Source organism: Piliocolobus tephrosceles, chromosome 20, assembly GCF_002776525.5.
Source record: "Piliocolobus tephrosceles isolate RC106 chromosome 20, ASM277652v3, whole genome shotgun sequence".
NCBI classification, from domain to species: Eukaryota; Metazoa; Chordata; class Mammalia; order Primates; family Cercopithecidae; genus Piliocolobus; species Piliocolobus tephrosceles.
In genome coordinates this window covers 17,119,169-17,147,091 of record NC_045453.1, presented here as the reverse complement: position 1 = coordinate 17,147,091, position 27,923 = coordinate 17,119,169, and the positions used below count along the sequence as shown (strand labels likewise).

The 27,923-nt window shown below is 45.7% G+C and overlaps 1 protein-coding gene across 1 annotated transcript; it reads left to right on the top strand.

Annotated features, from left to right (window-relative positions):
- Positions 1-13,325: 13,325 nt before the first annotated feature.
- On the top strand, positions 13,326-20,722 carry FITM2 (fat storage inducing transmembrane protein 2). The gene is made up of 2 exons (XM_023227974.1): positions 13,326-13,595; positions 16,340-20,722. The coding sequence occupies exons 1-2, from the start codon at positions 13,423-13,425 to the stop codon at positions 16,953-16,955; spliced, it is 789 nt and encodes a 262-aa protein (XP_023083742.1). The 5' UTR covers positions 13,326-13,422; the 3' UTR covers positions 16,956-20,722.
- Positions 20,723-27,923: the final 7,201 nt, after the last annotated feature.

Sequence of the window (27,923 nt, the reverse complement as noted above, 5' to 3'; positions counted from 1 at the left end):
GATCCTCCTGCCTCAGATTCCCAAGTAGCTGGGATTACAAGAGTGCACCACCATGCCCAGCTTATTTTTTTATTTTATTTTATTTTATTTTTGAGACAGAGTCTCACTCTGTTGCCCAGGCTGGAGTGCAGTGGCATGATCTTGGCTCACTGCAACCTCCGCCTCCCAGGTTCAAGTGATTCTCATGCCTCAGCCTCCCGAGTAGCTGGGATTACAGGCACACACCACCACAGCTGGCTAATTTTTGTATTTTTAGTAGAGACTGGGTTTTGCCAAGTTGGCCAGGCTGGTCTCAGACTCCTGACTTGAAGACATCCGCGTGCCTCAGCTTCCCAAAGCGTTAAGATTACAGGCATGAACCACTGCACCCGGCTGAGCCCAGCTAATTAAAAAAAAATGTTTTTGTAGAGATGGGGTTTCTCTGTTGCCCAGGCTGGTCTGGAACTCCTGGGCTCAAGTGATCCTCCCACCTCAGCCTCCCCAAGTGCTGGGTTATAAGCATAAGTCACCTTGCCTGACCTACCATTGGTCTTTCAGGCAACAAAAACTTCCCTCTCCTCCCAGGCCATGACCTGCCTAAGATAGGAGGTACTGAATGGTATTGCCTAGGTTTTCTTCTAGGGTTTTTATGGTTTTAGGTCTAACATTTAAGTCTTTAATCCACCTTGAATTAATTTTTTGTATAAGGTGTAAGGAAGGGATCCAGTTTCAGCTTTCTACATATGGCTAGCGAGTTTTCCCAGCACCATACATTAAATAGGGAGTCCTTTCCCTATTTTTTGCTTTTGTGAAGTTTGTCAAAGATCAGATGGTTGTAGATGTGTGTTATTATTTCTGAGGGCTCTGTTCTGTTCCATTGGTCTATAAGTCTCTGTTTTGGTACTAGTACCATGCTGTTTGGTACCAGTACCATGCTGTTTTGGTTACTGTAGCCTTGTAGTATAGTTTGAAGTCAGGTAGTGTGATGCCTCCAGCTTTGTTCTTTTGGCTTAGGATTGTCTTGGCAATACAGGCTCTTTCTTGGTTCCAAATGAACTTTTTTGGTTCCATATGAACTCCTGGAGTCTGCAGGAGACAGTGACCAGAGGAGGAAGCTGGAGGGTCTTCAAGGCTGCCAGGATGTGTAGGGTCCCAGGAATCCCCCTGCCACTCAGCCTGCAGCTGAGTAAAGCCGCCAGCCCTACTGACCCTGTGCCCTAGATGGGGCCAGGTGATTGGTAGGCCTGGACTTGTGTGTGTTTCAGGGAACAGCCAGTGGAGACAAGCCCTTCCCAGTTGGGCAGTCAGGCAGCCTGGCCTCTGGCCGACACCAGCTTTGCTCAGCTGCCTCACCCCAGGGAGTGGCTAGTCTTCCCTTCCTGGTAGAAGGAGAGGTGGCTCGAGGTTAGTAAGGGGGGAGGCATTGCAGAGGAGAGCTCAGAAGGAAGGAGCTAGTGCTGGAGATGAATCCTCCTGCTCACTGGCCAGTAACTGTGGACAAAGAGGGCCTCCCACTGGGAGAATTACTGGGCTGCTGCCCCTGACTCCCAACCCAGAGTGAATTATTTCATGCACACCAGCCAACAAAAGGGCACCTGCTGGTTGCTTTTCCTGGAATGACTGCTTCCCACTGTTCCTCTGGCCAATCCTTCAGATCTCGACTTAGACAGAAATCATCCCTTCCAAGAACTCTTCCCTGATTCCAAGCACCCTCTACTTAAACTATTGTCGTTTTATCACAGCATCTTTCAGACTTGATAGACCAGAAAACCCCTTTCACAGAGATGTATAATCTTGGGAACTCCCTAAGATTAAAACAATGGGCCAGACGCAGTGGTTCAAGCCTGTAATCCCAGCACTTTGGGAGGCCGAGACGGGCGAATCACTAGGTCAGGAGATCGAGACCACCCTGGCTAACCCGGTGAAACCCCGTCTCTACTAAAAAATACAAAAAACTAGCCGGGCGAGGTGGCGGGCGCCTGTAGTCCCAGCTACTCGGGAGGCTGAGGCAGGAGAATGGCGTGAACCCGGGAGGCAGAGCTTGCAGTGAGCTGAGATCCGGCCACTGCACTCCAGCCTGGGCGACAGAGCGAGACTCCTTCTCAAAAAAAAAAAAAAAAAAAAAAAAAAAGATTAAAACAATGATAATGTCTTTTTTTCTTTTTGCGTCACTCTAAAATAATAATTTCATAATTTTTATTATTTTCCATTGTTTCTTTTCTGGTTGTAAAGAAGCAATTTAAATTTAAAAATGATTTCCTTTAGATCACTATGTTAATAATGATTGCTTAATTTATTCAACCACAAAATAGCATTGTTTTGAGTGCTTAGTGGTTGCCAGACATAGCTCTAGACACTTGGGATGCATCAATGAGCAAGCCAGATAAAATGCCCTACCCTCTGGAGCTGACATTCCAGGGGAGACAGAACAGAAACACACAAATAAGTAAATTACAAAGTATATTTTAAATGGAATCTTTGTTGGATACTCCTAACCCATAAAGACCTCCTACATTTTGCCGTTTAACCAAGTGACGCAGGCCTATTTATTTATTTGTTTATGTGTTTATTTATGTATTTTAGAGACAAGGTCTTGCCCTGTTGCCCAGGCAGGAGTGCAGTGGTGAAACCATAGCTCCCTGTAACCAATTTACTTGATTTTTTATTTTTGAGACAAGAGTCTCACTCTGTCACCCAGACTGGAGTACAGTGGTGCAATCTCAGCTCACTGCAACCTCTGCCTCCCAGGTTCAAGCGATTCTCATGCCTCAACCTCCCAAGTAGTTTTTACTTTACTTTTCCTTTTACTTTAATCTTTATATATATATACACACACACATACTAATTAATATATAATATATAAATATATTAATAATACATATTATATATATAAATGTCCAACCAGTGATAACCTCAGATGATTTTCATGTAACAATTCCACAAATTTAGTGATTTTATGTTTTTCAAAAACTCAAACTGCCATCAAAATAAAAAGACAAGTAAAGGTGATTTTTTAAAAACTCAAAAAGAATTTATTTGCCTAAGAGAGACTCAGAGTCTACTCTTGCCAAAATAGTGACATATATATGGAGTTTGAAGTTACAGTTGGCAATAAGAAAATGTTACTTTTTTGAGGCAGACGTATTTTTGGTTATAGTTTATTTCCACAGTAAACGTGAAGCTGTGTGCTTCTGCAAAATCCAACTCTAAGAAGCCTAAAATATAAAATTCTGAGCAAAGCTCAAAATTCTGATGATCTGAGTTTTAAAATTTAAAACTTATAAGGTGAATTTTTAGAGATTTAAAGTGCTGCTGATATTTATTTTATTACATTTTTCTCAGTCAGTTGCAGTGGCTTGTGCCTGTAATCCCAATATTTTGGGAGGCTGGGCAAGAGGATTGCTTGAGCCTAGGAGTTCCAGACCAGCCTGGACAACATAGTGAGACTCTACCAAAAAAAAAAAAAAAGAAAAAAAAAAGCTTTAAAAATTAGCCAAGCATGGTGGCACACGGTGGTGGGAGGATCATTTGAGCCCAGGAGGTGAGGGTTTCAGTAAGCCAAGATCTCGCCACTGCACTCCAGCCTGGGTGACAGAGCAAGACCCTGTCTCGAAACAAAAACAAAAACAAAAACAAAAAATCAAAAACAAATAAACAAAGACTTTTCTGTTTATGAATATCTGCAACTCACTCTTCTTTAATGAATGTGACTCACCACTATCGCAAACTTAAATTTTTACTTGCATGTTGCATATGGTAATATTCTAATTCTATCATTCCTTCTTCATTTATTGGAATATTTCTTTTCTTTTCTTTTTTTTTTTCTGATGGATATTTGCTGTGTCACCCACCCAGGCTGGAGTGCAGTGGCGCTATCTTGGCTTACTGCAACCTCCACCTCCTAGGTTCAAGCGATTCTCCTGCCTCAGCCTCCCAAGTAGCAGGGATTACAGGCACGCACCACCATGCCCAGTTAATTTTTGTTTTCTTAGTAGAGATGGGGTTTCACCATGTTGCCCAGAGGTTTCACCATGTTGGCCAGGGGTTTCACCATGTTGGCCAGGCTGATCTTGAACTCTTGACCTTGTGATCTGCCCACCTCGGCCTCCCAAAGTGCTGGGATTACAGGAGTGAGCCACCACACCCAGCCATTTATTGAGATATTTCTATAAAAAGAAACTCACCTACTGTTTGGCTGCTCAGTGGTTCAGTTCACATAGGAAAGACAGAAAAAAATTGCTTGATTCTTTACTTTTGTTTACTAGTTTTCAAAATAATGAGTTGGTTCCTCTGAAAGTTGGCATTAGTTTTTCAAGTACCATTACGAACCGATGGATTTAAACATATTTGTATGTTTCCATTCATTGCGGTTATTATTTATGCTCAAGTTGCCCATCTTTGGCCTGTGGGAGGGTTTTCTATTGATTCCTGTGTTCTCCTGACCTTAGCAGTCTTAGAGAGCTTATGGCAACTGTTAAAAGAAAAACTTCAGACAGAATAAATTTAACAGAGTTTCTTTGAGCAAAGAATGCTTCATGAAACGGGCAGCACTCAAAACTGGAAGAGGTTCAGAGAGCTTCACTCTACTAGCTGTGTGAGCAGCAAGCTTTTATAGGCTGACCACAGAAGCAAAGAACAGAAATCACCTAATTGGCTGCAACTAGGCTTTGTCTTACATGGGTATGGTGTAATGGGAAGACCCTAGTTACACAACCAATTGGCTGGTTGGCTGTGATCGACTGAGCCTGTTTTGTTTTATTTTGGTTTTGTCATTTACAAGAAATACCTCCTAGTTAAGTTTTGATTTGTTTACATAAGAGCTCTAGACACAGGAGACAATCTCAGCCTAATGATCTCCTTATTTGCTCTAACATTTCCTTGCTTTTGGTTGACAAGCTGATCCAGCCTCATCTTGAATATTCTGCCTCAAACCTGGGAAATTGTGTTCTTAAAGGGTGATGAATCTGCAGTTATTAAAGAAACTCACCTATCTAAGATATTAGAAGTACCAACGTCTAGCCCAATGCTTGGTGCAGAGTAAGTAGCTAATAAATGGTAGTTGACTGAATAATTTAATGATTATCACTTTCACTAGATTCTAAGTTCCCTGAGGTCAGAGAACATATACTTCTTTTTTTAAAAAAGTTTATTGTAAATGGACAAATTATAGTTGTATATATTTATGGGATACAAAGTGGTGTTATGATTTATGAATACGATGTAGAATAATTAAATCAAGCTAATTTACATATTCATTATTTCATATACTTATCATCTTTCATGGCGAGAACATTTGAAATTTACTTTTAATGATTTCAAAATGTACAGTACACTATTATGCACTATATTCACCATGCCATGCAATAGCCCTCAAAAAAAAAAAAAAAAAAAACCAACTTATTCCTTCTATCTAAGGCTTTGTACGCTTTTACCATCATCTCCCCATTCCCGTTTCACTCCCTAGCCTTTGGTAACCATCATTCTGTTCTTTGCTTCTATGTGTTCGATTGTTGTACTTTTTTTTTTTTTTTTTTGGAGGCAGAGTCTTGCTCTATCCCACAGGCTGGAGTGCAGTGGCGCAGTCTCAGCTCCCTGCAACTTCCACCTCCCAGGTTCAAGAGATTCTCCTGCCTTAGCCTCCTGAGTAGCTGGGATTACGGGCGCCTGCCACCACACCCAGCTCATTTTTGTATTTTTAGTAGAGACAGGGTTTTGCCATGTTGGTCAGGCTGGCCTCGAACTCCTGACCTTGAGTGATCCACCTGCCTCAGCCTCACAAAGTACTGGGATTACAGGTGTGAGCCACCATGCCTGGCCATGTTGGATTGTTTTAGATTCCACATATAAGTATTGTCTTTGTCCACATGGTATTTGTCTTTGGGTGCCTAGCTTATTTCAATATGTGTAACATTCTCCAATTCCACCCACATTGCCACAAATGACTGAATTTCTTTCCTTTTTTTTAAAGGCTGAATAGTATTTCGGTGAGTACATATACCACATTTTCTTTATCCATCCATCCACTCAGTGATGGACATTTAGGCTGATTCTATAACTTAACTGTTGTGAACAGTGCTACAATGTACTTGAGAGTGCAAACATCTCTTTGACTCACTGATTTCAGCTCTTGTGGGTGAATACCCAGAGTGGGATTGCTGGATCATACGGTAATCCTGTTTTTAGTTTTTGAGTAACCTCCATACAGTTTTTCATAACACAGGCACTAATTTATATTCCCACCAACAGTGTACAAGTGCTGTCTTTTCTTCACATCCTCACCAACACTTTTCTTTTGTCTTTTTTATAATAGCCTAATTGCCATTCTAACAGGTATAAGGTGATACTGCATTGTGGTTTTAATTTGCATTTTCCTAATGATTAGTTATGTTGATGAGCATTTTTTCATATATCTGTTGGCCATTTCTATGTTGTCTTGTTTTGAGCAATAGCTGTTCAGATCCTTTGCCTTTTCTTTCTGCTTTTTTTTTTTAGAGACAGGGTCTCACTCCATTGCCCAGGCTGGAGTGCAGTGGAGTGATCACAGCTCACTGCAGCCTCGAACTCCTTGGCTCAAGCCATCTCCCCACCTCAGCCTTCCAAGTAGCTGAGACTATAGTGGAAGCTACCCACACCCAGCCATTTACCCATTTTAGAATAAGATTATTTGTTTTCTTTCTGTAGAGTTTTTTAAGTTTTTTCTATATTTTGGACATTAATCCCTTATAAGACGTATGGTTTGCAAATATTTTCTCCCAATATGTACGTCGTCTGTTTACTCTGTTAATTATTTCCTTTGTTGTGCACAAGCTATTTATTTATTTATTTATACAGAGTTTCACTCTGTCACCCAGGTTGGAGTGCAGTGGCACAATCTCAGCTCACTGCAATCTCTACCTCCCAGGTTCAAGTGATTTTCCTGCCTAGGCCTCCTGAGTAACTGGGATTACAGGTGCCCGCCACCATGCCTAGCTAATTTTTGTATTTTTAGTAGAGACAGAGAGTTTCACCATGTTGGCCTGGCTGGTCTCAAACTCCTGACCTCAGGTGATCCACCTTCCTCGACCTCCCAAAGTGCTGGGATGACAGGCGTGAGCCACCGCACCCGATCTGCTTTTTATTTTTATGCAATCCCCTTTGTCTGTTTTTGCTTCTCTTGCCTGTACTTTCAGGGTCAAATTATCTTTGCCTAAACCAATGTTGTGTAGCTTTTCCTGTATGTTTTCTTCTAGTAGTTTTATAACTTCTTGTATTATATTAAGTCTCTATTCCATTTTCAGTTGATTTTTGTCCATAGTGTGAGATAAGGGTCTAGTTTCATTCTTCTGCATGTGGATATCTAGTTTTTCCCAACATCATTTATTGAAGAGACTGTCCTTTTCCTGTTGTATATCCGTGGCATCTTTGTCAAAAGTCAATTGACCATATATGCATGGGTTCATTTCTGGGCTCTCTACTCTGTTCCACTGGTTGATATGTCTATTTTTATGACATTACTATGCTGTTTTAATTACTGTTGCTTTGTGGTATAGTTTTAAATCAAGTAGTAAGATGTCTCCAGCTTTGTTTTTTCACTCATGATTGCCTTGGCTATTTGGGTTTTTGTGGTTCCATATGAATTTTAGGAAGGTATTTTTCTATTTCTATGAAAAAGGACATTGGAATTTTGGTAGGAATTGCATTGAATCTATAGCTCGCTTTGGGCAGTATGGGCACTTTAACAATATTAAATCTTCCAGTCCATGAACAATGGATATCTTTTCATTTATTTGTGCAGATACCATATACTTCTAATAAGTACTTGTAGAATAGACAAATGAAAGGTGAAAACCAACAATTAGGTGGTCCCACTGAAGTCTCAGGCAGGGCAGAACCCTGATACTTGTGGTCTTCTATTACCCTCTGGTGGAAAGTGTAGCAGCATTGTTCTCTAATGCCTCAAAATCTCCTAATGCAGTGTTTTCCAAACTACAGGTTCTTACCCATTAGTGAGTTATAAAATCATTTCAGTGGGTCATGACCAGCATTTTAAAAAATTGAATTAAATTTGTGAGTAGAAATCATCAGAGTGCTTCACACATGGTGGAGGCAAACTCTGCCATAAATTGTCATAAAACTATTTCTTCTTTTCTTTTTTCTTTTTGAGACGGAATCTCATCCTGTCACCCAGGCTGGAGTGCAGTGGCACAATCTCAGCTCTCTGCAACCTCCACCTCCTGGGTTCAAGCGATTCTCCTGCCTTAGTCTCCTGAGTAGCTGGGACTACAGGCGTGTGCCACCACACCCAACTCATTTTTGTATTTTTAGTAGAGTTAGGGTTTTACCATGTTGGCCAGGCTGTTCTCAAACTCCTGACCTCAGGTGATCCGCTTGCCTCCGCCTCTCAAAGTGCTGGGATTACAGGCGTGAGCCACCTCGCCCAGCCATAAAATTATTTCTATATTCCTATTAGCGTATATATTTGCTCATACACTATATAAATTTTTATGTGTGTACTAGACCACGACCAGTGATTTGTTGATAAAAGTTTAACTATTAAGGCCAGGTGTGGTGGCTCACACCTGCCAACATGGTAAAACCCCATCCATACTAAAAATACAAAAATTAGCCGGGTATGATGGTGCACGTCTGTAATCCCAGCTACTCAGGAGGCTGAGGCAGGAGAATCGCTTGAACCCAGGAGGTGGAGGTTGCAGTGAGCCGAGATTGTGCCACTGTACTCCAGTCTGGGAGACAAAGCAAGACTCTGCCTCAAAAAAAACAAAAAACAAAAAACAAAAGTTGAACTATTGGCTCTCTAGGGAAATATGTGTAAGTATATACCTACCTATGTTTATTATAAATGTTTCTTAATATAAAATAATGTGTAGCACATTGTTTACAAATAATAAAATATATGGCCAGGCTTAGTGGCTTATACCTGTAATCCCAGCACTTTGGGAGGCTGAGATGGATGGATTGCTTGAGCCTGGGAGTTTGAGACTGGCCTGGGCAACATGGTAAAACCCCATCTGTACAAAAAAATACACAAAAATTAGCCAGAGGTGATGGCTGATTTAGTCCGCCTGCAGTCCCAGCTACTCGGGATGCTGAGGTGGGAGGATCACTAGAGCCAAGTGAGGTTAAGGTTGCAGTGAGCCATAATCATGCCACTGCACTCCAGCCTGGGCAACAGAGTGAGAACTTGAAAAAAAAAGGAAGGAAGGAAGGAAGGAAGGAAGGAAGGAAGGAAGGAAGGAAGGAAGGAAGGAAGGAAGGAATAGAGGAGGGAGGGAGGGAGGGGAGGGGAGGGAGGAAATATATAATACCCTTTGTTATACCTATAGCTAATTGATTCTCACAGAATGTTTTATTGATTTTTGTTGGATTCTTGTAACCATAGGCAACCTATGGTTTCAATTCAACCAAATTTTGACAAATGGAGTTGACTCTCAGTGTAGACAAACCAAATAGATCCCTGATTTGTAGCACTTGCCAATTTCCATAGAGTAAATACTCCCCCCAGTGGCTGATTGCAAGCTCCCAACGTGACATCACTGAATAGAGTTGGGAAGAGTTGTGCAGGAGCTTACCATACAGGAATAGATGTAAGTTACCCCAAGAGCACAGATAATAATAAAACATAGTAAAATAATTAGTAACTAATGAGTTTTGAGTATTTTCAGTTTTTTTTTAATATATGTAACTTTTTTTTTTTTTTGAGAGAGAGGATTTTGCTCTGTTACCCAGGCTAGAGAACAGTGGCATGATCACAGCTCACTGTAGCCTCAGTCTCCTGGGCTCAAGTCATCCTCCCACCTCAGCCTCCTCAGTAGCTGGAACTGCAGGCACAGACCACCATGCTCGGCTAATTTTTGTATTTTTTGTAGAGATGAGATCTCCCTGTTACCCAGGCTGGTCTGGAACCCCTGGGCTCAAGCGATTCACCTGTCTTGGCCTCCCAAAGTGCTGGGATTACAGGAGTGAGTCAACAGGCCCAGGCTCTATAATGCAGTTCTTAATACGGCTGTGTTTGACAATCAGCCCGCCAAAGTTCTGAAAATTTAATCATCAGCTCTTGCAGGCTGGTATGAATTGGCTATAGCCCATCATTACACTCACAACATAAATATGTATTTCCCAATATTGGTTCAATTTTTTTTTTAATACAAAAACTTCTCTAGAGACCTGCAACAATTTTTTCCGGCTGAGTTTAACCCAGTCTTCAAAAATCTTCAGCCATGGTGGCCAAGCGTGGTGGCTCATGCCTGTAATCCCAGCACTTGGGATGCTGAGGCAGGAGGATTGCTTGAGGCCAGGAGTTCAAGGCTACAGTGAGCTATGATTGCACCACTGTACTCAAGCCTGGGAGTGCAGAGCAAGATCCTGTCTCAAAAATACAAAAAAACCCAACAACAAGAAAAAAAAAGGGGAAAGAAAGAAGGAAGGAAGGAAGGAAGGAAGGAAAGAAAAAGAAAGAAAGAGAAAGAAAGAAAGAAGGAAAGAAAGAAAGAAAAAGGAAGGAAGGGAAGGAGGGAGGGAAGGAGGGAGGGAGGAAGGAAGGTAGGAAGGAATAAAGGAAAGAAAGAAAGAAGGACCCTCTAGGAATGAAACTGCAGTTTCAAATGAAACAAACCCATTTCCTTTCTCAAAAATACAAATCCTGAATCTTTCAGAAGGTACTCTTTGGACAGTCCCTCGGGGTGATATTTAGTGTTTGTATTCACCGAGCAGTCTTTCTCTCCTTCTTGGGTTGGGGGATGTAATAAGGAGGAGAACCGGCACTCAAACCCAGCCTCACTGCTCTAAATTCTTATGCTGTTTGCTAAGGAAAGCCACAGTAATCGAGCACCTGACAAACTTAAGGAGACAGAGATGGTATCAAATACTATTTACAAGCTGCCTTCATAAATACACCTTTCTGGTTGTGTAGTTTTTATTCCCAGTCATGAAATGCCAAATTGGTATAATTATCACTGTATTTTATTTTTTAAACCAAACATTCTGAAGGCCTGGAAACATCTTGCTATATAAGAACTCTAATCAGATAAATGCAACTTACAGATATGAAGGTCATATAAGATGGTTTCAAGGAATTATTATTTTCATTAATTTGTTGATTCTCTGCATGAGACTATAAACATTAGTCCATTGTAGGCATAAATCAGGCTAACATTTCCCAGTGTGGTAGCTGTCCTTGGTATAGAGACATGAAATTATTTTGGGCAACTAGTCAGATGAATATTTTGATAGAAATGTTTTCTTTGGGCCAAGTGTAGTGGCTCATGCCTGTAATCCCAGCACTTTGGGAGGTAGAGGCAGGAAGATCACTTGAGGCCAGGAGTTCGAGACCAGCCCGGTCAACATGGGGAAACCCTGTCTCTACTAAGAATACAAAAATTAGCCAGGTGTGGTGGCACATGCCTGTAGTCTCAGCTACTTGGGAGGGTGAGGCAGGAGAATTGCTTGAACCCGGGAGGCAGAGGTTGCAGTGAGCCAAGATCGAAATATCTTGGCCTCCCAAAGTGATAAGATTACAGGCGTGAGCCACCACACCTGCCTAAAATGTCCATCTCTTGATATGACTCTATATGTGTGTATTGGCTGGGTTTGTGACTTTGGAATAAATTTCTGTTGTTTAAAATTGAGTTTAGGGTTGGGCATGGTGGCTCATGGCTACAATCCTAGCACTTTGGGAGGCTGAGGCAGGAGGATCACTGGAGCCCAGGAGTTCCAGATCAGCCTGGGCAACATAGTGAGACGCCATCTCTATTTAAAACTAAAGAAAAAAAGGAATAAAAATAAACTGAGTTTATAGTAATTTATTAGAGCTGCCACAGGAAAGTAACATTGGGGTAAAGGAATGAGTCCAAGGTTGGGAAACTGAAATAGACACCCAGCCCTAACCAGGTTAGCTTTGTGATAAACTGAGCGACTGAGTCTCCAACACCTTCGTGTGACCTCCCTTAACCCCCAGCATCCAGCGTTTTCATTCAACATGCATAGATAGCTGTTTTGTGTTTCTTTGTATGGTTTTTGAGACAGGGTCTCGCTGTGTGGCCTAGGCTGGAGTGCAATGGCACCATCACAGCTCACTGCAACCTCAAATTCCTGGGCTCAAGCAATCCTCCCACCTCAGACCCCTGAGTAGCTGGGACCACAGGCCTGAGCCACCATGTCAGCTAGTTTTTAAAATTATTTTTTGTAGATACCGAGTCTCACTGTATTGCCCAGGTGAAAATAAGTTTAGAAATTTAAACTTTAAATGTAACAATTGCACCAGGCGAGGTGGCTCATGCCTGAATCTCAGCACTTTGGGAGGCCAAGGCTGGCAGATCACTTGAGGTCAGGATTTGGAGAGGTCATATCACTTGAGGCCAGGAGTTGGTCAGCCTGGCCAATATGGTGAAACTCCATCTCTACTAAAAATAAAAAAAAATTTAGCCGGGCGTGGTGGCGCATGCCTGTAATCCCAGCTACTCAGGAGGCTGAGGCAGGAGAATCGCTTGAATCGGGAGGCAGAGACCTGCAGCGAGATGAGATCGCGCCACTGCATCCCAGCCTGGGCAACAGAGCGAGACTATGTCTCAAAATAAATAAATAAATAAATTTAATAATTGCAGAGCGTGGTGGCTCACACTTGTAACTGCAGCATTTTAGGAAGCCGAGGCAGGAGGATCGCTTGAGCCCAAGAGTTTGAGACAAGCCCGGACAATGAAGCAAAACCCTGTCTCTACTGAAATAAAAATTTAAAAAAATTAGCCAGGTGTGGTGGTGCCCGTCTGTGGTCCCAGCTACTCGGGAGGCTGAGGTGGGAGGATTGCTTGATCCCAGAAATTTGAGGTTGTAGTGAGCTGTGACGGTGCCATTGCACTCCAGCCTGGGCGACAGAGAGGTACCCCCCTCTCTAATTAACTAAACAATAAATAAATAAATAAATACAATAATTATTCCTAAGGAAACTTCATCTCATGTGCCTCTACCTGTACCAACGTAATGAACCCCTGAGTTCATAAACTAGCTTTTGGGAAAGGTTGATCTCTTGTCTCTGGCATTTTACAGATGAGAAAACTAAGGCTAAGACGTCTCCGAGGCTCCAAGAAAGACCAAATGATGCTGTGACTACTGCTCCAATTCTCCAGGGCTACATTTATCCTCCTCCAGCCTCCAGCAAATACTTTCACAAGCGCTTTTTCCCAGACAAGAGCAAGACGCAGAGGCTCGGGAACTGGGAGCGGCCGGGAGAGCGCAGAGAGGAGCGAGGAGTTGGGGGACCAGCACGGGCCTGAGACAGCAGCGGCCACCAGGGGGGGCGCGTGCGCTCCGGAGCCCAAACACGCCTTAAGGGGTGGGACTCGCGGGCGGTGCGCATGCGCTCGAAGGGAGGTGGCGGCGCAGGTCCGGGCGAAGGGCGATACGGTGGCCGAGAGGGCACGGAGAGGAGGACGGTGGCCGACGAGATCGGGCATGGAGCATCTGGAGCGCTGCGAGTGGTTGCTGAGGGGGACGCTGGTGCGCGCGGCTGTTCGGCGCTACTTGCCCTGGGCCCTGGTGGCCTCCATGCTGGCGGGCTCCCTCCTCAAGGAGTTGTCCCCGCTGCCCGAGAGCTACCTCAGCAACAAGCGCAACGTCCTCAACGTGTGAGTGCACCCCGATCCTCTGCTGTCCCCTCCAGAGCCGGCCCGCTGTCGCCTCGCCCAGAGAAGCCGGTGCTACCTGCCGTGGTGGACGAGTCATTGGAGGGAGGTCCTCCTCCTAGCCGTGACAGCAGCATCTGTACGCGTGTCACGCCTGGGAGGCCCCGGGGTAGCTGGTGTCACTAGCAGTTCGTGTTTGCAGACCCACTTTGGGCAGCCTGAGCTTGACTGGGCAGGTGGTGACGAGCGGGGTCGTGTGTGTCTCTGTGTGTAGGGATGTGGAATGGGGTGGGGACGAACCAGCCCATGTCGACACTCCCCCGCCTCCCCTTGGAGTTAGGAGCTGATCCCTGCCCTGTTTGGGAGATGCCACCTCACCTCTGTCCTGCCTGCCTGTGTCAGACCCTGCACAGACCCCACCCTGCGTCAGATCAGATTCCCCCAGCGTGTGGCAGAATCCCATTACGACCGGTGGAAGAGCCTCGCCCCAGCCTGTGACAGGCAGAGCCCCAGCTCCGAGATAGTCACAGAGGAGTGGAACCCCCTAATCTGTGCCCTTTCCCCTGGATTTCCTTGGATCATCTCAGCCACTCAGAATGCACGGCAGTTGCCCAGAAAAGCAATCCCAGCTGGGCGCTTTGAGACATCTCCTTAACTTCACCCATCCACTTCTTTGCTTGCTTGCTTGCTTTTTTCACAACTCCCGGTTAGAAAGCTTATTGCACAAAAACTCTGTTGCAGTCTTAAAGGGAAACTCTGAAAGATAAAACTGCTCTCTTGATGTGAACCTAAGTGTTTTCCAGAATAAGTGTCTCCGGCGTGTCCTGAAAGTCAGCCCAACTTTGGTTATCTGCTTAAAACCCTGGTTCCTTTCACAGGCAGCTTCCTCAAATGCCTGACGGGTCTTGGCTCTGGCAAAATCTTCCTTATCAGTCCCAGTGAAGATTTTAGTGACAGGCCCAGGGGTGGTGCCTGAGAAGCCACTGGAACCTAGAAAAGAGTCCTTCTGTCCTTGGCCCACCTTCCTTCCTCACCCACCCTGAGAGGCTGGGCTAAGAATAGATCAGGAGAGTGGTAGTGGCCCCAAGTCTCTGTCCTGGGTTTAGGTCAGCCGCCCTTTGTGAGCACCGGGAGGCGGACAAGGCAGCTGCTGCTTCCTCTGGCCTAGGTGAGCTGGGAGCCAAGTGGCCTGGCTGACAACACACCCCTGTTGTTTGGAGGTAGTCATGGATCCTAGAGTTTTGTTCCAAGCCTCTATGCTGATTAATGAGAGGGAACTAGTGAATCCTGGAATATAGAAGGGATCTTAAAAATCATTTGTTCCTCCCAGCTCTGTTTAATAGCTGAAGAAACTGAGGGCTGGAGACGTAGGAGGTATAATAAGTAAGTGTCAAGATTTGAATCCGTGTCTTTGGCTTAAAGTAAAGCTCATTGTTTTAGGACTGTTTCTGCCATTAGGAAAGAACCAGGCTGGGTGTAGTGGCTCATACCTGTAATCCCAGCACGTTGGGAGGTTGAGGCAGGATAATTGCTTGAGGCCTAGAGTTCAAGACCAGTGTGGGCAACATAGCAAGGCCCCATCTCCACAAAAATAATAATTAAAAAAAAATTAGCCAGGCACATTGGCACACACCTGTAGTCCCAGCTATTTGTGAGGCCGAGGCAGGAGGATTGCTTGGGCCCAGGAGTTTGAGGCTGCAGTGAGGTGTGATTGTGCCACTGCACGCAAGCCTGGGCGACAGAGTGAGACCCTGTCTAAAAAATAAAAATAAAAAATAAAAAACCACATATGGTATGGGAGAAACAGCATGAGCTTGGGGGCTGTCCAAACCGTGGTTTAATCTGTGCATGCTGGTTGTGAGTGTGACCCTGGCAAGGTACTGAACTTTCCTGAGCCTTAGATTTCTTGTCTATAAAATGGAACAATGGCACCTTCCTCCCAGGGTAAATGTGAGTGCTCTACGGGAAAGTGAATGTGTGTGAAAGCTCCTGGCATTAGATGCTCAATTATTATTATATATTTTTATTATTTTCCTAAGTAAATAACATAGTGCTTGACACCGCAGATCCTGGATTTGAATCCGGCTCCTCCACTTCCGGCCTCCACTTTGGGTGGAGCACTTCCCTCTGTCTCAGTTTTCTTCTCTGTTAAAGGCAGATAATAACAGTACTTAACTCATAGAGTTGTGAATGGATTACCTGGTTAATACATTTAAAGTACACAGGGGTAGGGTAGGGGAGGAGGGGAGGGCTGGGCGTGGTGGCTCATGCCTGTAATCCCAGCACTTTGGGAGGCCGAGGTGGCCGGATCATTTGAGGCCAGGAGTTCGAGACCAGCCTGGCCAACAGGTGAAACCCCATCTCTACTAAAAATACAAAAATTAGCCAGGCGGAGTGATGTGCACCTGTAATCCCAGCTACTCGGGAGGCTGAGGCAGGAGGATCGGTTGAACCTGGGAGGTGGAGGTTGCAGTGAGCTGAGATTGCACCACTGCACTCCAGCCTGAGTGACAGAGCGAGACTGTGTCTCAAAAAAAAAAATAAAAATAAAAATAAATAAATAAATAAATGAAGTACTTAGTAAGTGAAGTATATGGTAAGTACTTAAAGCATGATAGTTGCTATGATCTGTAGCTTTGATCGGTTTTCTCATCTTCCCTCCCCTGGCAGTCTAGAGACCTGAGTCCTGACATGGTGTCCTCTCCGCCCTGTTCCCTCTCTTCACTTCCGCTTTCCTCCTCTGTCAGGTATTTTGTCAAAATGGCCTGGGCCTGGACGTTCTGTCTCCTCCTGCCTTTCATTGCCCTCACCAACTACCATCTGACCGGCAAGGCTGGCCTGGTCCTGCGGCGGCTGAGCACCCTGCTTGTGGGCACGGCCATCTGGTACATCTGCACCTCCATCTTCTCCAACATCGAACACTACACAGGCAGCTGCTACCAGTCCCCGGCCCTGGAGGGGGTCAGAAAGGAACACCAGAGCAAGCAGCAGTGCCACCAGGAAGGGGGCTTTTGGCATGGCTTTGACATCTCAGGTCACTCCTTCCTGCTGACCTTCTGCGCCCTCATGATTGTTGAAGAGATGTCCGTGCTGCATGAGGTGAAGACGGACCGAAGCCACTGCCTCCACACCGCCATCACCACCCTGGTTGTGGCCCTGGGCATTCTGACTTTCATCTGGGTGTTGATGTTTCTGTGCACAGCTGTTTATTTCCACAACCTGTCCCAGAAGGTGTTCGGCACCTTGTTCGGTTTGCTGGGCTGGTACGGGACATACGGGTTTTGGTATCCGAAAGCCTTTTCCCCAGGACTTCCTCCCCAGAGCTGTAGTTTGAATTTGAAGCAAGATAGTTATAAGAAATAAAAGAGTAACAGGGTGGGGACAGAAGGACAATGGCTAATCTATTTTTCAAGTATATATTTTGCTTAGTTATTTGGCTAAATTATTGATCCTACTTCAGAGGGAAAGTGTACCAGGCAGTTTTGGTGGGTAGTGCTGAAGTCTGGGGAGTGAGTTTAGTCCTCAGACTATTCTTGGCAACATCACCAGTGTTGCAAGCACCACCATTTCCAGTTAGGCACTTTTTGTCCCTGGTAACACTCTTTATCTGGAACACTCCTTTTGTCCTTGGAGTGGGGAGCTAAGGCTCACCAAAACGGCAGAATCAGGAAAACCTCTGTGGTGTGGCTCAAGGGGAGCCCAGAGCCTTGGGACTCCTTTGCTGCCTTCTCCCTGGTTCTAGTAGTCTTTAGATTTTCATGGCTCTTACTGCTGTTACTTAACAGTATTTTCCGGCCGGGCATGGTGGCTCACACCTGTAATCCTTGCACTTTGGGAGGCTGAGGCAGGTGGATCACCTGAGATCAGGAGTTCGAGACCAGCCTGGCCAACATGGTGAACCTCATCTCTTCTAAAAATACGAAAATTAGCTGGGTGTGGCGGCAGGCGCTGGTAGTCCCGGCTACTTAGGAGGCTGAGATAGGAGAATTGCTTGGACCTAGGAGATGGAGGTTGCAGTGAGCCAAGATTGCACCACTGCATTCCAGCCTGGGTGACAGAGCAAGACTCCATCTCAAAAAAGAAAAAACAAAACAAAACAGTATTTCCCACTGGTCAATTTTGCATAGGCATCTGCTTCAGGCACGGTTCTTTTTTTTTTTTTTTTTTTTTTTTTTTTGAGACGGAGTTTTGCTCTTGTTGCCCAGGCTGGAGTGCAATAGTCCGATCTCGGCTCACCGCAACCTCTGCCTCCCGGGTTCAAGCGATTCTCCTGCCTCAGCCTCCCGAGTAGCTGGGATTACAGGCATGCGCCACCATGCCCAGCTAATTTTGTATTTTTAGTAGAGACAGGGTTTCTCCATGTTGGTCAGGCTAGTCTCAAACTCCTGACCTCAGGTGATCCACCCACCTCGGCCTCCCAAAGTGCTGGGATTACAGGTGTGAGCCACTGCGCCCAGCTCAGGCAGCGTTCTTTATAAAAACACCCTGGTGCCTGAAGGACACTCTCTCGTTGTAATATTTGTTTCATCCATGAAATGTTTATGACTTGTGATTAGCCACCAAAACAGGCCCTTTTAGATGCAGTGCCTCTCCGACCAAGTATTGGATGATTTATATGTAGTGGGTTATGATCATTTTCTGTCCGTGTTTCAATTACTATATGCTGGTATTTTGGAGCAATAAGATTACTTTTTTTCTGTTTTGTTTTGAGCGAATCTTTTACAGTTTTTGATAAGAACTATGGCATTTGTTCTTTGTTGATAAAACTCCTGAAAATAACTCACACCACCAATGCTACACTCTGGCACATGTAGTTGTTTTGAGGGTTTGTTGGTTGGTTGGTTGGTTTAGAACACTAATGTACTTGTTATAAACTAAACTCTGGGATTATGATCTTAAATTCCACCTTGTGGGGCTGTTTTCACTGTTAGCAATGAAACCTGGGCCGGGTGTAGTGGCTTACACCTGGAATCCTGGCACTTTGGGAGGCTGAGGTAGGAGGATTACTGGAGCCCAGGAGTTTGAGACCAGCCTGGGCAACATAGTGAGAACCCCATTTCTGTAAATAAATAAGATAATCAAACCAGAAAGCAGGCATTTTAGTAACAACCTGATGAATTATAAGGTGAATCGGTAATTTTGCAGAATGCGTTCTTTCACCGAAACTTCCTTGACCACGTATCAGTGGTATAGGCTGAACAGTGTGCTTCAGGGTCGTGTGCTGAGTGCATTGATCACTCTGCTGTGGCCCAGGGCATCTGTACCTTTTGGACAAGATTATGATAATTCAGAAGTGAAGTAAAATGCCTCCCTCTGATGGCAGAAAGCCAACCTGTTTGCAAAATCACCCTTATTAAAGGGTGGCATGACTGTGGCTCCTCCCTCCTGTTACCTGCATCACCAACTGAACTAAACCAAACCATACCTGGGCCTGTTGAACTGCCCTTGAAATCAGTTTCCTTTTTCTCTCCCCTTTACAGCACTTTTCAGTTTCCAGCTTTGTCATTCTATGGCCTTTGCTGTGACAATACTGGGAAGGGTTAGAAATCCTGTCACCTCCATCCACAAAGGCACAGTTCCACGCCCTGTGATAAGATGTCCCCTCTTCTCTCCCAGACTGTCTCCTTAAGTCTTTCAAACTGAGCCCCTTGCTGTTGGGGTAATCACCCTTAAAGCCACCTTGATGCCCCTCTCTCCAATCAAGCCTAATAGTAGCATTAACTGAGAAGCAGTACACCTGACTGGCTTCACTCACACTTAGGTGGTTAAGGGTGAATCTTCGGTGTAAAATCTTTTACTATAAAGATATATTTTAAATATTTTGTATCCCATCAAGTTGCAGGTTAACTTTATCAGTCACAATGAGTCATGATTTGTTGCACCCAAAAGGAGCAGAAACACAGGTGATGAGATATGGGAGGTGGCACCATGGTGCTTTGGAGGCGTTGGCAAGATGTGACCCTTGTTGCGTACACCCATAAGCCAGTGGTGGGAGTGGCCGTGGAGCAGATGGCAGGGGCTTGTTGAAGGGATTGAAAGCTCTCCTAGGCCAGGCATGGTGGCTCACACCTGTAATCCCAGCACTTTGGGAGGCCGAGATGGGAGGATCACTTGAGGCCAGGCCAGTCTGGCCAACATGGTGAAACCCTGTCTCGACTAAAAATACAAAAATTAGTCAGGTGTGGTGGTACACGCCTGTAATCCCAGCTACTCGGGAGGCTGGGGCAGGAGTATTGCTTGAACCCAGGAGGCAGAGGTTGCAGTGAGCTAGGGTCACGCCTCTGCACTCCAGCCTGAGTGACAGAGTGAGACTCCATCTCAAAAAAAAAAAAAAAAAAAAAGCCTCTCCTAAGTGTCGTGTTCAGCACTAAAAGGGAATAGGCACAGGGTGACCCCAGAAATTCATTTGTGACACTTAAATCGCCAGATATTTATCCCACGTGGGTCTGATTAGGGCTCAGCACTAAATTAATTCTATGTGGAAAGTGTCCATTGCAGAGCCTTCTGTATCGATGAGGCTTCCACCACTTGTCCATGCTTAGCCCCCTTGCCTTTTCCTTGGGAGCATGCTTTCTATTCCTACGTGAGACAGCCTGACATAAGTGGAATGATTTGGGCTCAAGCAAACATGAGGTGTGGGTTCATATCTGGGCAGTACTCCTGATAGCTGTGTGATCATGGCAAACCTTGTTTCCATTGTCTGTCAGGTGGAGACGATGAAGGGAAATGGGGCATGTAAAGTGCTCAGCATCTGTGCTTAGCAGGCCATAGTCTCCCTGCCTCCTTTTTCTTGAGTAAGCCTTTAGAACTTTCTGACTCCTTTAGAGAAGGCAGAGAAACGAATATATTTTGGGTGCCATTTGGAGTCTGGGTCTTTTGTTAAAACTGTATTGTGCTGAAATGTGTCTGTCACCCCCAGGCTCTGGGGGCATCTGTGATCATAGAATACTGCCATGCTTATTTTGCCTCTCTATGTTGAGATTAATTCACTGACGCCTCATTTTCCACGTGCATCTGTCATAGTCTGGGTACCAGACTGTATTTAGAGAATGACTTTTGCCACTGTTACATACACACAGATCTTGTGTGTAAATAAGCAAATGAAAGTAAACTGAGATAATGAAATCCCACATTTCAGCATTTTGTGTGTTCTTTTCTAATACTCTTAAGGAAATACAGAGCCCAGTAAACCTCAGTCCACTTGGTAAAAGTAGGTAATTCTTTCTAAATTTAACTTGTCATATACAGGTTATTTTACGGCTAGAGTTGCTCCTGTTTTTCCCCCAGGTCTTGTAATATAAATGAGTGTTCAGGCCGGGCGCGGTGGCTCATGCCTGTAATCCCAGCACTTTGGGAGGCCGAGGCGGGCGGATCACAAGGTCAGGAGATCGAGACCATCCTGGCTAACACGGTGAAACCCCGTCTCTACTAAAAATGCAAAAAACTAGCCGGGTGTGGCGGCAGGCGCCTGTAGTCCCAGCTACTCCGGAGGCTGAGGCAGGTGAATGGTGTGAACCTGGGAGGCAGAGCTTGCAGTGAGCTGAGATCGCACCACTGCACTCCAGCCTGGGTGACTGAGCAAGACTCCGTCTCAAAAAAAAAAAAAAAAAAACGAAGCCTGTTCAGTCATGTATTTCTTAGCTTGACTTACTCCTTCCCTCTGTGCCACTTTCGTGTCTTATAGTCCTGAGGTCAGGATCAGCCAGACTTGGGAGCAGTCCTCTTGGTAAAAGGTGAAGTAGGCCTCACAGAAGCAACACTGAAGAGCACTTTCAAAGTTTACTCAGATGAGGTCACCTTAGCAAGTAGCTAAGCCCTGGAGGCCTGTTCACATGTGAGAGCTTCTTGTGCCTTTTAGTGCCCACTCGTTTGTCAGCCTGACCTGCTTGGCACGTCCAGGAAGTGTCTGTCGAAAGCTCCGTGGCTCCAGGATTAGAATCTCCTCCCATTGCAGAACTTCCCTGTTCAGATTCCCTCGGCAGCAACAAACCCTCCTTGGGCTCCCACTGTGAGCTGGGAGCTGGGGTGGAATGATAAACTCCCTTCCTCATGGAGATTATGGTTCAAAGTCCATCCTTTTGCAGCTTAAGCTGTGTGCTGGGGTTGCAAAGTTGAATTTGGTCCATCTCTGCCTTGGAAGAGTTTTCCCTCTCGTGGAGAAGAACCAGTCCCGCCGTAAAGTGTTCTGAGTGTTGGGGCAAGGTCAGGGCCAAGAACATAGAGCAGGGAACAACCAGAGGCCCTGGAGAGTCAGGGAATATTTTCACAGAAGGCCGCAATTCTTTGGGTTTTGATGGATAAGGAGGAGTTCAAGCAGTTAGGCAGAGAAAGGAATCCACAGCAGTGGGGACAGCACACACAAAGGCACATAGATATGTTACCATGATTTTTATGCGGACATCCATTTTCAAGAAGCCTCACTTTCCTGTCATTTTTAAAAGAGCTGAGATTGGAAGAAAGGCAGCCTTAAAGGACTGTGAGTGGAGATCATAGATACTCCCTGCTATAACATAAAGAGCACTCAGTGCTGTGGTTTGAATGTATTTTCCAAAGTTCATGTCTTGGAAACTTAATCCCTAATGCAACAGCATTGAGAGGTGGGACCATTAAGAGGTAATCAGGTTATGAAGCCTCTGGCCTCGTGAATGGATTGATGCCATTACTTGGAGAGTGGGTGTGTTACCATGAGAGGAGCATCCTTATAAAGGATGAGTTTGTCCCCCTAGCCCCCAAAATCTTTAGCTCTCTTGCCTTCCACTATGGGATGATGTAGCAAGAAGGCCCTAGCCAGATGCCAGCCCATTGATCTTGGACTTCCCAGCCTCCAGAACTGTTAGAAATAAGTCGCTGTTCTTTATAAGTCACCCAGTCTATGGTCTTCTGCTATAGCAGCACAAAATGGACTAAGATGCTCAGCTGGAAGTTAGAGCACCTGGCTTTGAGCTGGGTTTGAACTGGGTTCTGCTGCTGGTTTTTCCACTCATTTGTGTGACCTTGAACTAGTCACTCAACATCTCTGGGTTTCAATTTCCTCCTGTAATAAACGATGGGGGTGGACTGTATAATCTCACCAAGTCTTCGAATCTTTTCTACTCTTGTTTCTCTGTTCTACTTGATGAAAAGTTCTTCCCAAGCTGACTATGGCTTTTATTTTTGGAAACAACATGAAAAGAAACTCCCACTCACAGCTGATGTGGCAGCTGGTTTCCTGGTGAGTGATGGGGGAGCAGACCTCTGGGTGTACTTTGTTGCAGCCCTGCCTCCTTTTTCTCTACATCAACATACAAATGTAGTTCAGGCCTGGTTGCACGTGTTCACATAGGTTTACTGGACATGGGGAGCTGGACCTAGTTCCCAGAGGAATAAACTGCAGAGGTCTTATTTATTTATTTATTTGTAATATTTATTTATTTGAGACAGAGTCTTGTCTTACCCAGGCTGGAGTGCAGTGGTGCCATCTCGGCTCACTGCAACCTCCGCCTTCTGGCTTCAAGGAATGCTTGTGCCTCAGCCTCCCGAGTAGCTGGGATTACAGGCATGCACCACCATGCCCGGCTAATTTTTGTATTTTTGGTAGAGACAGGGTTTCACCATATTGACCAGGCTGGTCTCGAACTCCTGACCTTCAGGTGATCCACCCACCTCGGCCTCCCAAAGTGCTGGGATTACAGGAGTGAGCTACCGTGACTGGCCAGGTCTTTTAAAGTCTCCAAAATAAAAATATTTTTGATAACTGTCAAGAAGGTAGGTTCTGTTAGGAGAAATCCTTTACAGTTTAAACACCTTTAGAAACTGTCCCAGAAACCTCGAATACAGTCTCTGGGGAATTTTAAAGTTGAACACACAGTACAGAAAACAAGTATTCTCATACTTTAAAAGGGGAGGTAAGTTGGTCCCACCTGTTTAGATGGCGACCTAGTAGTAGGCTGGGTGCGGTGGCTCACGTCTGTAATCCCAGCACTTTGGGAGGTCAAGGCCGGTGGATCGCTTGAGGACAGGAGTTTGAGACCAGCCTGGCCAGTATGGTGAAACTTCGTCTCTACTAAAAATACAAAAAATATCCGGGCGTGGTGGTGCGCACCTGTAATCCTAGCTACTTGGGAGGCTGAGGCAGGAGAATTGCTTTAACCTGGGAGGCAGAGGTTGCAGTGAGCCGAGATCGCGCCACTGCACTCCAGCCTGGGCGATAGAGTGAGACTCCTCAAAAAACAAAATAAAACAAAACACACTTAAAATATGTAGACCCAGTGATTTCAATCTAGGGATTTGGGCTTTAGAGATGCTTCAAGAAGTGAGCAAAGCTAAGGACAAAGGTTTTATTACAGCTGGCTATAAGAGTGAAAGATTATCAAGAACCTAAATGCCAATCAGTTAGATAAATTATAGCAACTCCATTTTAGTGATAAATGCAGTCACTGCAAAGAATAAGTGATCTTACCATCACAAAGAAGGTGAAGAGGAATAAAAAGAGTAAGTGGTATATGTCTAGTGTAGAACCTGGAGGCAGAAAGCCCTGGGCTCATGTTGACTAGAACTCACAGCTGTGTGTCCTCGACTAAGTCAGTGTCTCTGAGCGTCAGTTTCTGAAGCATGTGTTAATAGTGCCTCAACTTACTCAGCTTTCACTGCTCCAACAGCTGAGGAGCACCAGGTGTACCAGGCTCAGTGCTAGGCACAGGGGATCCACCATTAACTCAGAGAAATACAGACCTGCCCTCAGCAGGTCTACAGTCTAGCTGGGCATAGACAGTGAAAGGAGAGACCCCAAAGTGTGCTGAGGGTCAAAAGCAGGTGTTTCCCTAATCTACCCTGACACTGTTACCAGCTCAGGCAGAGATGGTTTATATAAAGCATTTAGACAAGCAAAGGAATGGCGAGATTATCATGGACTGCGTTCGTTTAAATCCTGATTCTGCCACACTCTGGCTGTTCCTTAATAAGTTCCTTGACCTCTCTGGGCCACAGTTTCCTCATCTGTAAAATGGGTGTAAGAACTTAAAGGGTTGTGAGAACTAAATGAATTAACACTTGTACTCAGAACAGAAACTAGTGAGGCCAGGCATGGTGGCTCACGCCTATAATCCCAGCACTTTTGGAGGCCAAGGTGGGTGGATCATTTGAGGTCAGAAGTTCGAGACCAGCCTGGCCAACATGGGGGAACCCCATTTTTACTAAAAATGAAAAAAAAAAAAAAAGAATAGCTGGGCGTGGTGGTGGGTGCCTTTAGTCCCAGCTACTCAGGAGGCTGAGGGACGAGAATCACTTGAACCCAGGAGGCAGAGGTTACAGTGAGCCAAGATTGCACCACTGCACTCCAGCCTGGGCAACAGGGTGAGACTCGGTCTCAATAAATAAATAAATAAATAAATAAATAAAATAAAAAGAACAGGAACTAGCGCATGGGAGGTACTAGATAAATGTCTTTCAAGTGCTCAATAAGTCTCTGATGTGCCATCAGAACCATAACTTACTTTAAAATTGTGGGCGAAGACCCATGCATATGGCTTTTGAATTTTATTGACTCATGGGTAGTCAAAATGTACTGTCAGGGTCGGCTCAGTGGCTCATGCCTATAACCCCAGCACTTTGGGAGGCCAAGGAGGGTGGATCGCTTGAGCTCAGGAGTTTGAGACCAACCTGAGCAACATGGCAAAACCCTGTCTCTACTAAAAATACAAAAAAAAAATTAGCCGGACATGGTGGTATGCACCTGTGGTCCCAGTTAACTTGGGAGACTGCGGTGGGAAGATGACTTGAGCCCAGGGAGTGGAGGTTGCAAGGAGCCAAGACTGCGCCACTGCACTCCAGCCTGGGTGACAGAGTGAGACCCTGTCTCAAAAAAAGAAAAATGTGTAGTCAGTGAATGGCCAGGTTCCAGTGCTCCAGCATGGGAATGGAGTTTCTGAGACTCTGCAGTCTGGTTTCGGGGTTCACTAGGGGATGAGGGAGAATAAGAACTGTTTTTCAGGAGAGCTGTAAAAGGAAAGAACACATTGTGTCTGTGGTGTCCTTTTGGCTTAAGTAGGTCCCCATCTTGTTTGAGGTGCTATCTGCCCAAAGGTGAGCTAAGAGCTGCCTGGCACTGGTTCCTGGGCTGCTTAGTTTTGGGGACCAGGCTGGGGACCTTTTCACTGAGCCCCGCCACTTGCCATGTCTTCTCTGTCAGGGTGTGGCTGCCCAGGGCATGTGCATCTGGGGTGTGGGAGTGCCTAGGAGGTAGGTGGGTGGGAGCCTGGGAGCCACCTCTGGTTAGTCTCTTAATTTCTAAAGTTATTGGGGGCTGAGTGCAGTGGCTCACACCTGTAATCCCAGCACTTTGGGAGGCCGAGGTGGGTAGATCACTTGAGGTCACGAGTTCGAGAGCAGCCTGGCCAACATGGTGAAACCCCGTCTCTACTGAAAATACAAAAATTAGCCAGGCACAGTGGCACATGCTTGTAATCCCGGCTACTCAGGAGGCTGAGGCAGGAGAATCGCTTGAACTGTGGAGGTGGAGGTTGCAGTGGCCTGAGATGGCGCCACTGCACTGTAGCCTGGGCGACAGAGTGAGACTCCATTTCAAAAAAAAAAAGAAAAAGAAAAAGTTATCGGGGCCCTGCCCTAACAAGCTGCTGTTGCTAATTTCCCACCCTCCACTCCTCTCAGCCCTTCCTGCCTTCTGCTTGCATTTCCTGATCATGCTCCATCTGCCAGGCACCTGCTGTGCTGCTGGGAGTGATGTGGAGTGAATGGATGGGGACATAAGTGGACTCTCATCTGGAGTTATTAGAAGCACTCGACCTGGAGCCAAGCGGACCACCTTCCAGTTCTGCCAATCAGCTCCTCAGCTGTGTGATCTTGGACAAGTCACTTAGTTTTTCTGAGCTGGTTACTCAACTACGAAGTGAGGACAGTATTTTCTGCTGCACTAGGCTTTAATTGTCTTTTTTTTTTTTTGACAGAGTTTTTTAATGTAAATTTCAAAGTGCATAGTTAGTAGTCAATGAATGGAAGCTATTATTATCAGCTCCATTTCAGAGATGAGAAAACTAAGGCCTTTAGATAATGTAGGTTGCTAGAAAGGAACCAAACAGGTCTTTGGAGATAGGCTGATGTGATCTGGGCAATTGAGTCTGTGACTTTGGCAGTGAGGAACCAACGATCTAAAGAAAATATGCCCTTTAGAAGCCCCTACTGCCCTCCCCAGCAGGAATCCTGTAATGACGGAGAGACCTTTCTTAACAGTCTAAACTTTGGGGACACCTGCTACCACAGTCCTGGCAGTGTTGTCCATCTTCCTGACTACTGAACTCTGATAGCCCCTGTCCTCTTCGTTTCTGAAGCACCTGATGGCAACTCATAGAAGAGTAGGCAACTGACGGATTTCTGAGTAAATGCCTATGTATTGACACTTCCTATCTTCCACTCGATTTTCTCGATGATGTTCTGAGAGACAAAATGGGAGCAGGAGCCAGGCATGGTGGTGCACGCCTGTAGTTCCAGCAACTCAGGAGGCTGAGGTGGGAGGATCACTTGAGTCCATGAGTTTGAGGGTGCAGTGAGCTATGATCTCACCACTGCACTCTAGCCTGGGCAACAACAGAGTGCGACTCTGTCTCTCAAAAATAAAAATAAAATTAATGGGACCAGGGAAAGGACTCCTGGGGCTCTATCCCTCTTACAGTGGGATCCTGACCAAACCAGACATCACCCCATGCAGGGCCTTGGTGTCCCATATGTAGAACAGGTGGGTGAGGGGTTTCTAATGTCTTCCAGCCCATATTTGATTTGCTTCCTGGAATTTGCTTTCCAGGAAGCTGATTTGCTTTCTAGGAAGCTGATTTGCTTTCCAGGCTCACCAGGGCGAGTATTAAAGGACCAGCGAGTAGGCAGGGCTAGGAGCAAAACTGCAGGTTTATTTTTTGGTCAGCCAGCTTTGTGGGGGAGGGGTGAGGTCTGTCGGTCTCCAGCAGGGGAGGCCGGGGGAGTCACCCGGTGGAACTCTCGGGCGAGGTTCCTAGGTCCCCACAGGAGCAGGGGCCAAGGAAGTTCCCACCGCGCGCCCCCCGGGAGCGGCTTTTATGTCCTGGGCCTGGGAGTGGGCGGGCAGTGGGCGGGACATAGGCGGGTCGGGGCCGGGCGGTAGGCGTGGCTAGGCGGGTTCCGGTTTTTCTCCGTCGGAGGTCGGGTTGCGCCTGTGCAGTCGACCTGTGTCTTTCCCGGCGCGGGAAAGTTGACGGTGAAGAACCTGGAACTGCGCCATCTTGCCTCCTTTCGTCCAAACAATACTGAGTCTGCCATTTTCCCTTCCTTCCTTCCTTCCTTCCTTCCTTCCTTCCTTCCTTCCTTCCT